At 34.2% G+C, this 12,448-nt stretch overlaps 1 protein-coding gene across 4 annotated transcripts; it reads right to left on the minus strand.

Moving 5' to 3' along the window:
- Nucleotides 1-1,262: 1,262 nt before the first annotated feature.
- Nucleotides 1,263-10,785, minus strand: LOC127121461 (ureide permease 2). 4 transcript variants are annotated; one of them, XM_051051953.1, is made up of 5 exons: nt 10,555-10,785; nt 10,323-10,467; nt 9,891-10,043; nt 9,330-9,805; nt 1,263-1,547 (listed from the first exon to the last, which is right to left on the minus strand). In XM_051051953.1, exons 1-5 carry the CDS (start codon nt 10,783-10,785, stop codon nt 1,395-1,397), a joined length of 1,158 nt encoding a protein of 385 aa, XP_050907910.1. In that variant the 3' UTR covers nt 1,263-1,394. The 4 variants fall into 4 exon arrangements, with proteins under 4 accessions (XP_050907910.1, XP_050907908.1, XP_050907909.1 ...); XM_051051951.1 differs by having other exon boundaries at nt 9,885-10,043; XM_051051952.1 differs by having other exon boundaries at nt 9,330-9,785; nt 9,856-10,043.
- Nucleotides 10,786-12,448: the final 1,663 nt, after the last annotated feature.

Genomic DNA, 12,448 nt, shown 5'->3' on the forward strand with positions numbered 1-12,448 from the left:
AGAAAAATGCTTTTATTATTAATAAATAATTTGATACAAGTACCAAAAGTATTGGCCTCTAGGGCTTACACCAACAATCACCTTCTCTGTGCATCCGAATGATTTCTCCAGAATTTCCCATGCTTCTTTCGCTGACTCTACATCACTAATCTTTTCAAAATTATCTGTATCAACACATTGATGGATTATAAAGAGAGTTTTATAATCTTTCTTCTTCAATTCTTTATGTGCAGCCTTTTCTTGATCTGTCGCGACTTCTGCAAGCGTTGTTACTCCTTCCTTCACAAGATCCCAAAGATCTTGATAACAGAACACAACCTCTATCTGCTTGCACCAATTCTCATAATTATTGTTCTTGAGAATCAAAAGATTTGCTCAAAAAATGCCCGTTTGGATGATTCGTTGCCATGGTGATTTTCTTCCCACGAATCGATTAAACTGGAGCTCCTGATATCAGATGTTGGAAATCCCCCAAAACCTATGGAGAATTTCAATCAATCTTGATGAACACGATTGTTATTACCCACACAATAACAATGGAAAGAAAAGAACAATGGAGAAAAAAAAGAGTAAAGGACGATAAAGGAGAAAAGTAATAAAATTCTGCAGAGTTTCTCTCTGCCCACAAACCGTGGATAACTTCTTATTCACTTTGCAACTGCAAAATACTGTGAATACAATGTTATGAATGCTCTATTCACTTCATTACAAAAATAAGGGTTACCCCCTCTATTTAGAGATTTAGGTTAACTTAGACCTCAAGGCAAAACCAAAAGCTATAAAAGTCCAAAATAAGTAACACTACTAAAATAGACCTAAGTCGAAATCCTGTGTGAAACAACATGCTTCGACACTTCAACACACTAACACAACTTAATACACTAGATGATTCGGCACTTCCTTATTTCTGTCGAGCAACACACTTCGACACAAGAAATTACAATTCAATAGTGGATATAGAAATTACAAAATTAATAACACACGAGAGTTTGATGGTTACATAATATAAATGTTTAATTTTTCTTACATTCAAAGTAATGTTTAGACATATTTCAAATATAGTGATTGTGTTGTTTACCGTTTACACCGACAAGCTATCTCTTCTAAGCATGTTTTGTTTAGTGAATTTTTTTCCAATCTTGTTTCTTAACTTTTTTTTTTGAAAAGAACTAGAAATATATCTTATTCTTAACTTTATCATCACGGCAAGAAATGAACAACTCGTACTAACTGATCAAAATATTTTTAAATATATATTAATCTAATAATTAATCTACTATTAATACTAATTAATGCTCTTTGTCATTGTAAATTACTATTAGTATGTTCAATCAATTATTGTTGAGCAGAACCATTTAAATTCTATTAACATGTCCCTTTAACACACATACTGATCATTTTCGGTGCCCAGATGATGCCATGAGTAGAACAATTGCTGCAATGAACATAACCAACATGCTCCCAAGTAGTGTGTAAGTTCTCTTTGATGATTTTCTATATTCTCCAAACAAAACAATCCCCCAAAAAGTGCCAACAAGTGGAAGTGCCTGCACATAAAATACTCTTTAGATATAAAAAGTTCGTTACATGAATGATACATGCAAACTTTTAAATGATAAGATATTGTAATGTTAATTTTCATAATAAAGTGGAGGTATTTTTTATCAGTGTCTAGAAAAAAAATTATAATATTATATATGTTTTATTTCATTTTTCTTTAATTAAATTATAACAACTAATTAAATAATATTCTTTAAGGATGAAAATCTTATATTTTATTATATTTTTTTATTAGATAGAGGTCAAGCCAAAAAGAAAAGACTAAATAAAAAAAAAATTATTTTTTCCTTCTTATACGTGCTCTCTTGCCATTTTGAAAAGTACCAGATGTCCATAACGTTCAGAGATATATTTTCGGACGTATATTTTTTTAAGTTATTTTTAGATCAAATTGATAGGACACCCCTATTACTTCAAAATTTAATTTAGAGACGCATCTTCGTATGTACAAAAGGTACATCCGAAGATGTATCTTCGTAAACACAATTTATTTAAAAGTTAGTAGGTGGTTCGGAGATGCATCTCTGGACGCAGATACATCTCTGGACACTTTTGTTTCGTATGATTGCGCAAACCTTCCATCTTCCTTCTTCTTCATTTTCTAAAAACTTCTCAAAACAAAATATTTGAGCTCTCATGCATTCAAGCATCTCATTCATTCATTGAAGCTTCTACTGCTGGAGCTCTTTCTTCTCATTTTCAGCATGTCATACATTCAAGCTTCTCTTTCTCATCAATCTGAATTGGTAATTTAAAAAAAATATATCTCTTTTCATGTTTTGATTTGTAGTTAGCTGTTAAAGTTACATTAGTTATTTTTAAATACATTAGATGATAGTGTAAACGAAATTGATAGCCTACAACAATATGCATTGACAAATTTTTGGAGGGTTATGGCAGCAATGAATGAGAATCACAGGTTTGTCCGAAGATGCATTTCCAAATTTTCTCAGTGCTATTTTCGGAGAAGCGTCTCTGGATTGGGCTCAGGCAAAAATTTAGTTGATTTTTTGGATTTTTTGGATTTGTACTGACATGCTCTTTATCTCTGTGTCGGTTTGTAACGCATGTGCAATGGCTGATAACAACGCTGAAAACAACCCTGGTGGAGTTAGGCTGTGACATGTGTCCCAAACCGTGTTGGTACGACGTGAGAGGACCGCAACTAGGACCATGAGGACACATGTTAATGATAACTCGTTTGATGGTTCGCAGCCATCAAGTTTGCAACGTCTAGGTTCCGACTCTCGTAGGCGTCTCTCTCAAGCATCCACTTCACGGGGCCATAAGTCCCCAAATGATGTAGCAGGCCCTCATTACGCCAAAAAGGTTTTTTAACAGCGCATCTTAGACAGCGCTTTTAAAAGAAAGCGCTGTCTAAGGTTAAAATAAAAATAAAACACGGAAAATGTTCTAAAAAAATAATGAAAGCGCTGTCTAAGGGGGGGTCTTAGACAGCGCTTTTAGAAAGCGCTGTCTAAGACCCCCCCTTAGACAGCGCTTTTAGAAAGCGCTTTTAAATATAGACCTTAGTCAGCGCTTTTGAGAAAGCGCTGTTTAAAGTCTTTCAATTAAAAAGAAAAGGATAATTTACCTAAGTCTAGTGTTACCCCATTCAAACCAAAACTTGCTTCAAGGCTCACCGTACTCCCTCCGTCTCCTTCGCGCCGAAATCGCCTCCGGCAGCGGCGGAGGGCATATCATCACTTTCGTTACACCATTAAGACCGTCTCTTCGTCCTCTATCACAAATCAACCTCAATGCCTCTCAATTTTCAGTCAAACATCCAAACCAAACCAAAATCAAATGAACCCTAACTCACTAAATCTTGAATTAAACGCGAGCAAAGGGAGATTCGGAGATCAAACCATAAGGGATTGGCTCCATGGACTACAAAATACACCATAGTAAGGAGAATCGATCGAGAAAAATGGAATTTCACCAACCTGTAAGACGGCGGAGTGGCCCGGTGAAAATTGAATTCAGAGCGAACGAACATGAAGATGAAGGCGCCTTCAGGTAATCTTCAGAATCCCCTCCTTCTTCCCTTTGATTCTTCTATTTTGTGCGATGCTTCTTCCTTCTTCTCCTCTTCGCGTGTGCTTCTGTGATTGTTGTGTATGATGAAAGATTCATTGAAACTCTGTTACGTGAATTCTTGTGTGCGTCGCGTGTGAACAAATGCTCTGTGTGAATCGTTGTGTGGAGACGAATCCTAGATCAAGCATAATTGCAGCTTCGATGTGAAGCTCCAATGGCTTCCTAATGGACCTTTGTGCAAGGTTAGAAGGGAGAGAAAAATGGTGAATAGAGGTTATGATAGTGATGAGTGAGCTTTGAGAATTGTTCCTTTTTGATTGAAGAGTGATGTATGTTTATATAGTTTGGAAGCCATAATCGAGTCGGGTAGCTCGGGTAGAATGGTTAAGGCAGGTTAAATTTCAGTTAGATTTGAAGAGTATGGTTGTTGGGAATGATTTTAACACTGTTAATTTCTGTTAAATAGTTTGTTAAGGATCTATTCATTTTTTGACAGAGCAATTGCACTTGGGGTTGGTTACGGGATGCGATTAAGTTTGTGAATCAGAAGGAAAATAGATTGGTTATGTTGATTTGGACTAAAACAGGTTATTGAAAAGAAACTGATTATAGTTCTGAAACCTGGATTGTGAGTTGGGTTAATTTCTAAAATCGTTTTCTCTTACTGTGACTTTCAGGTTTTAGTTGCCTAGTTATTCGCAGCTTTGGATTTTTCTGCTATGCATATGCTGCTGTTGGGCATTGCCTTGCTTGAATATTTGAAATCGATTTCTGGAACTGCTGTTGGATTATTGATGCAAGATTATGGATGTTGGCTTTCGATGAAGTTAGTTTTAGTTGAGTTATCAGTTAAATTTGGTTGATATATTTTTACTTCTGTTAGCAGGTTTGGATATGTTATGACTTTCATGTGCTGTGGAGCTTTTGGAGGTGTCCTGTTAATAGAGAAAAGGTTAGAGTGAAATTGCTAAGTTGTTGGTTAGACTCACTTGTTAGAATTTGAAAACAATTACAGTTTGGATGTGATTAAAGGAAAAAGTTAGAAATTATTTGCAAGCTTGGTCTGGACTTAGCAATTATTTGGAAGTTATGTGTTAGTTAACAGTTAGCAAATCAAGAGAAAGTTAGTGGAGAGTTTTAACAGTATTAAAATTTGTTGGAGGTTGTTAGTGAACTGAATTTAGAATTGAATTAAAGCTGAATTTGCCATTATAATTTCAGTTGTTTTGATTATAAGTTATATGTGATAATGCATGATTTCATTATATTTTTGTTTTCAATTGCTTTGATTATAAGTTATATCTGATAATGCATGATTTCTTTATTTTTTTTTTGTTTTCAATTGCTGTGATGTTGTTGCAGAGACCTCTAAAAACTTTATATCACGGCTGCAATAGCAGCTTCTGACTGCTGTTTTGATTTTGAAATATGGTTTTTTAAGAGCCTGATGTGGCCGCTACTGAGACTGCAATTTAAAATCTTGATAGCAACACATGTTTTTTAAGTGTTTTCATTTACCTCTACATTTTATTCTTGTACAGTTTTGTTTTGCCTATGTTTTTATATGGAGGTGTTGGACTGGCGGGATATCGCATGTTTGGTGAAAAGACATTGTCTCAGATAACATTGAATCTACCACCAAATTCACTTGCTTCCAAAGTCACTTTGTGGACTATAGTAAGAAATTTTGGGGCCGCTCTGCATTATTTTTGTATATTTTTTTTCTTTCTTTCAAGGTACATTTTTATTGTTTCTAATTTTGTTTGTTTTCTCTTTCAGGCAATTATTCCGCTAACTAAATATCCTTTTTCCCACCATGTCGATTGCCTACCACATTTTTTATTATATTAGTGATGACACTTGATAAAACTTAGGATTTATAATCCATATTTTTTTTTCATATGTAGTGTCCTCAACAACGTAATCAAATAGATTGCGGGTATTTCATGTTGAGGTTTATGCGAGATACTCTTGCTTTGGGCCGATTAAAGATTCCCACCGATGTATGTATTTCTAACTTATGAGTTATTTTTATATTTACACATATCTCATATAATTAAATAGTTGGAATTAATTCAAAATATGTTATATTATTATGTAGTACTTTGATGAATTCAAGTGTGCATTTTATACAAAGGATCAAGTGGACGAAATCAAAGAGGAGTGGTGTCAATTCATGATAAAGCTCAATGTTTGTTCATAAATTTGTGTAATTAATGTGTACATTTGTAGTATATGTTATGACTTGTAAATGTGTACATAAATTTGTATATATTTTGATACATTTAAGGCAAAATTGGTTTGAATTGGTATATATATATATATATATATTTGTTAGCCAAAAATTGGTAGAAAAAAGGCCAAAATGGCATATATAAAATGTGATAATTGTCTGTCAAAATCTGGTTGAAAACAGGTAGAAATTCTGGTTTATAAACCTGGAAAAAATGTGGTTTAAAACAAAAGCTTCAAAAATTTTCGTATACCTTAGACAGCGCTTTTGTAAAAAGCGCTGTCTAAGGGGGGGATTAGAAAGCGCTTTAGGCAAAAGCGCTGTCTAAGGGGGGGGCTTAGACAGCGCTTTTCATAAGCGCTGTCTAAGGTATACCTAAAAAATTTAAAATAAGAGGGTCTTATAAAGCGCTTTTGGCCAAAGCGCTGTCTAAGGGGGGGGGGGGGGGGGGGGGCTTAGACAGCGCTTTTAAGATTTAAAAAAGCGCTGTCTAAACCTTTAGCAGCGGAGGTTTAGACAGCGCTTTAAAGCGCTGTCTAAGGCTAAAAAAAGCGCTGTCTAAGGTCTTGTTTGTTGTAGTGCCTAAAACCCCTAAAGGTCGGGAAGAATTCCCTGGCCCATTAGAGAATTATCCTTGAAGCCCATTTGACACCTTCTTACTTCATCAATATACAGATCATGCTGCTAGGCATATCTGGAATGAAAATGTATTTTTTTTCTTTTGCAATACATATGTTTTCAATTAATTAAATAGATATTAATGCTAATATTTTCTTTTTACAGGAGCACACATGTTTGAAATTGGTAAACCATGGGCACAAGATATTGGAGTTGAGGTAGCCCATTGCTAATTGGTTTTAGGATGTCTTTGTTATTATGTTTTGTCGGTTTATGTCCTGCTCCGTACATGACCATATCCAACGACATATAAATGGATTTTATAGAGAGATGGCATTTAGAGACTTCGTCTTACCACCTTCCTATAGGAGAGATGACGATCACCCTGGATGACGTTTCATGCCTCCTGTATCTTCCCATAAAGGGAAATTACTAGGGCCACAAAAGGATCGGTCGAGAGGAAGACGTCGACATGATGGTCACCCATTTGGGGATGACCCAGCTAAGGCCTCATAGGAGGCAACTGACACAAGAGATGCTCATGCTCGGTTTAGTTTTTTGGAAAAACTTTATAAAGGCCATCTATAGAAAGTTTTGAATGCCAAAGGTGATGACATGCAGGTTGAGTACCATCAAACTTGTGCATCGAGGTGTTACCTCTTGTTCTTGGTCGGCACACCCATTTTTGTGAAAAAAGTGCAACCTATGTCGATGTAGTCTACCTTTAGTACTTCATAGACTTGATTGTGATTCACTAGTACAACTAGGGGGGCCGCCTTTTTGGTCTACATGTACTTGAAGTTGAGCACAAATCATCTTTGGAAGACAAAACAAATAATAGGGAGTTTCACGTTGTTACGGTAATTTACTACTACTACTAATATTTTCATAATTCATTTGTTACACATATTATTGATATTGTATCTGAACCATTTTCAGGGATGAATCATCTCTCACTTCCCTCGCATCACCGGGTTTGAAGTTATGCCTGCCTACACAGAGGATTGGTCGTGTGCTACCACATATATTCCGTATAGGGGGAATAATGTGGTTGAGCCATTCATGGTGCATCTTGACCATCTCGTGATATATGACATTTGCTTTTGCCCATATAGTGGTCATTGCGAGACACGTCCATTTGACGTCATATCTTTATACTCTAGATGGCTAACATGTGGGTCATCTCTTATGTTTTGTTATCTGCCCGAGCGAGTGATACGACCATTTAGCTATTTGAAGATTATTCCAAGACCCCCATATGAGTCTGCTCCTCCTACCGTTCGAAGCAGAGATCTCGATAGCGATGTTTGCGGTGCGGTTTGAGCAATTTTGATGTTAAAAGTCATCTGAACCGCAAGAGGAAAAAATATGTGGTTCGATTTGGTTCGATTGAATTTTAGAAATAAAATCGAACCAAACCAAACCAAACCAATGCGCTCAGAACATTGATTTCGTCAATGCCTAACATATTATGATCACACGTGTTATAGGTCCTCCATAAGAACGTGTGACAGAAGTCGTCAGATCCATCCAATAAGCATATTAAGGATCCTTTAGACCATTTTCCCGCCTGAATGACTCATAAGCCCCGTGGACCATGGTATGATCCAACCCTAATGACACATAAGAATCACATTGAAGGGAACTCTAAGGACCGTCGAGTTAGAAGTTATGGATGACTGACATCACCCCGTCGATGTCACATTATTGACATCACTACTTTGGAACATTTATTGACAAAAAAGGTTCTCATACAGTGGAACCTAAGATGGACATACTCTAGAAAGACACGCTCAAAGTAGTCAAAAGGCGCATGGTTGTCATATTGTACTTGCAAGAGATACTTTGACATTTGTCTTCTCATACCACTAAAGTCCTAGGTCCCTGAAAACCCTAGAACCCTAATATATAATCCTAACAAAGATACCATATTCAAATACACATTATTCTAACCCTAAATACCTTCCCATTTCTAACATCACATACTTAGGTATCAAAATGTATACTAGAACATCAAGGCACTAAATCAATCACCAAAATTCACAATTATATCTTGGTTCACTTTCTCATTTGTGAACTAAATAGTTCTTCAAGTATATTAATATATTTCAATTATCATGTACACTAAGAACTAAATTTGATTTAAAGGGGTCTGAACCTTTTTAATGATAAGTGACTAAATTGATCCTTCCTCCATCCTAAAATAATTGAAAAAAATATTTGTCTAAAAATATTTATCATTTTAATTTTTCAATGCAATTTTAATTTTTATCTTCCAATTATATCCTCTAATTAATACTCTTAATTTATTATTTTATAACATATTTGAAAACATCAATAGTTGATGCGGATAGTTTAGGAAAATCATTATTATCTCTCTTTTATTTATTACATTTTTGTAATCTCTGTGAAAATGTCAAGTATGACACTTATCTTGGAATGAAGTGAGTAAAAATAAAAAATGCCATGTTTCAAACTTTGAATTAAATTAAAGTACTTATGATATATTCTTACTTATTATTTACTCACTCCGTCCTAAAATAAGTGTCACATTTAAAAAAATTATTTATCCTATAATACTTGTCATTTTAGCTTATCAATATAATTTTAATTTTTATCTTTCAATTATACCTTTTAATTAATACACTTAATTTATTATTTTATCACTTTGCATTAATGTTAATTCAAATACATTAATAGTCGATAGAGATAATTTGATAAAATCGTTATTCTCTTTATGTGAAAGTTTCAATTATGACACTTATTTTAGGATGGAGAGAACAATTTATATTAGAAATTGAAGTAAACATGTTAAGTTCCTCCTAAAAGCAAAGTTATGTGTCAAACATAAAAGAAATTAAAGTAAAGTAAAACTCACTTGAACAACATCTGCTGCTGCATATCCTGCAGCTTGACCAGCCATAAACTGAAGTCCATTCCCAAATCCACAAAGGAGACCAGCCAACAAGGCCAAACCTCTACCATTCCAATCTCCCAAATAAGCTTTCAATGATGACTTGGGTAAGTTCAAGATTGGATGGTAAAGGAAGATGATATTTAGAATGATGGCAACAATGAAACAAGAGACTGAGAAATAAAAGAAGGTTGTATAAACACTTAAATGAGCAACCCCTCTCCTTAAAGTGTGATATTGATCATTTGTTGCTAAATTGAATAATGGTGAGAATATGGAGAAGGAAATTCCTGCAAAGAAAGTTATAGCCAACCCAATAAAAGTGCTCTTCCCACTTGCCTTAATGGACCTTCTCTTTTCAAGTTCTAAGAGAAAAATTGCAGTTCCTGCTTTAATCTTGTATGTAGGATCACTTCCATTCTCTAAATCTTTTGAACTATCTGTTTATGTAAAAAGAAATGAAAAAGACCAATGTTTTTTCAAATATGACAATTACATAATGTAGAAAAATGTTGTTACCTTCACTTGCAAAATCTTTGAGCTTGGCTTGATTATCAATAATATTTGATGAATGAACAATAAAGCCAAGACAAACTGCAATAAAAAAGCAACCAACTCCTGGGAATAGAATCTTAGCTTTATTTATTTTATCATCCAAAAAGTAGTTCAAGATTGTTCCTATCACATAAACAAGCAATTTTTTAAAAAAAAAGCAGCAACAAAAGATATAAAAATATAGCAATAGTCAGTGGTGATTCACGCTGGACTTAGTAGGGAGGACCACGATTCGATCCTCCTGTAGCTGCGATTGGGAGGAGGTTGGAACCACTTGATACTAGAACTGACTCCCGAACCAGATTGATCGGGTCCAGTAGACCGGATACTGGTGTGAAAACTAAAAAATTATATATAAAAGTATAAATAAGAAGGGTATATGATGAGAATGAGATGAGATACCTATAACAACAATTATGCTTGATGTGATTACTCCAGCAACTGATAAACCGAGAAAAGCCCAAACATATTGAGAAGACAAATTTCCAATGCTGAGGACAATCCCTCCAGCCATGGCAAACAAAACAGAAGGCAAGTTATCATGAATCTAACACCACACCAAATTAATAATCAATATTAATAGCCTATAAGAAATACCAATTATACATTCTCCTTGAGAAAGATCATCACAGACCTGAGAAAGCTGTGACAAGAAGTTTGAATCACCATGAGTGCCTATTTGACCAAAGGTGAAAGCAATAATAACAGCAGCCAAAAGATTGGTGATGGTGTAGTCAAGGTAGGTATGCTGAGGAAGACGACCTCTCCTTTCTAATAGATTCATAACAGCGGGCCATGTCCCTAAGAAGAATAAGGAAAGAAGCATGCAGACTATGGCACCTCCTTTGCTCTCCACTTGATACATTTTTCAGCACACTAAGTAAATTTTCTATGATATGTGATGAGAAATCAATGCAGTGAAGGTGTGTGTATTGTCTAGAAAAGCCAAAGAACTTCATTAATTATTATATAATAATGTCAATATCAAGTAGTAGCAATATGTCTTTAAGGTTATATGGGAGGGCAAAAATGATGACTAGGTGGATGTTATTTAATAAAAAAATTTATGTGAAATATGTACCAATTTTGTCAATTACTCCTTCTAGTTTTGTTATTTTATGTCCTTTCATACATATTAAAAAATGTAATTAGTTTTATATAAATAAGAAATTATTTAAATTATTCTATAAAATTATGTTTCAGTGGTAGTATTAAAAATATAAAATTAAAACAAAAATTATGCATCTTTTTTCGACGAAAACAAATCTCTCTTTCACTTATTTTTTGGTTGTAGAGTTATAAGAAGGTTTGAGAGAGAGTTTTCATTTGGTTGGGAATGAAGGAGGTGGACTCTGTTAATTGTGTTTGAAATTTCATTGATTTTTGGATAATTGGGAGAAGGAAGTTGAATAGGGCTAAGGTGAGTTTGATTTGGATGGAAACAGTGTGGAGCTTATGGTTAATGAGGAACGCTTTAATATATGTTATTACCTTTAATATATGTTATTACCTCTATTGACGATGTTGTATGTAGTATCAAATTTTTGTCTTGGTTTTGACTAACTTATGGTAGTAATCTTAGGGTGAAGTTTGACTATTATGTATGGGGCGTTAGCCCATGGGATTTTACAAACTTGTAATGTGTATCGGATTTGAGTACCCCTTGTACTATATAATTTCATATTTGATTATAAAAAAAAAACTCCTAAAACATCTCACCTCATTTGCGTCTCATGTTTTGAGAATTATGTATATTTTAATTTCTTCTTCTACAATACTTCGCCTTTTAAGTTTCATGTTTTAAGGGACCATATATATTCCTATCTATTCTTTAAAGCATTTCGTTTATTTGGGCATCATATTTGAAAGGCTATGTACATTCCACTCTTTTTGTATGGATACAAACCCGAATATGGAGTGATTGGGCCGAGTGTGAGCCCGGACATGGACTCTTTTTGTCAAAATCTATATTTAAAATATTTATTCAAAGCTTTGATCTTAAATTGTGGAAAACCATAATAAATGGTTAGTTTATCCCCACTCATCGTGTTTATGGTGAAGTAGTAGATAATAATGATTCCTTTTGGATCGAAGAGGACAAGAGAATGTTCGAAATTAATTTTAAAGTAAAAAATATTTTAGCCATGTCTTTAAATGAAAATCAATTTCTTTATGTCTTCAATTATAATTTCGTCAAGAAAATGTGGGACATTCTTGAAATAATATATGGAGTATCAACAAGTATAAAACAAGAGAGAATAAACACATGAGGTGAGGAAGATGAAACACTAGATGAATATAAATATTACTTTCACAGATGATGTTCAAATCTTAAAAAAGTTAGAAGTCATGTTAGAACTTTCGTCTCTAACAGATGTCTAAGAGTTAAAAATTAGAATAAGAAATCAGATCCAATCCTTAAATCAAAAGAAGAGAATGTTTATAGTTTTAAGGAAAAACTAGTAAAAAACCCGTGCGTACGTTTTTGGATGGGATATGATTTTGGACGCGCATTTATTTGCAAATGC

Source organism: Lathyrus oleraceus, chromosome 2 (assembly GCF_024323335.1).
Source record: "Lathyrus oleraceus cultivar Zhongwan6 chromosome 2, CAAS_Psat_ZW6_1.0, whole genome shotgun sequence".
Lineage (NCBI taxonomy): Eukaryota > Viridiplantae > Streptophyta > Magnoliopsida > Fabales > Fabaceae > Lathyrus > Lathyrus oleraceus.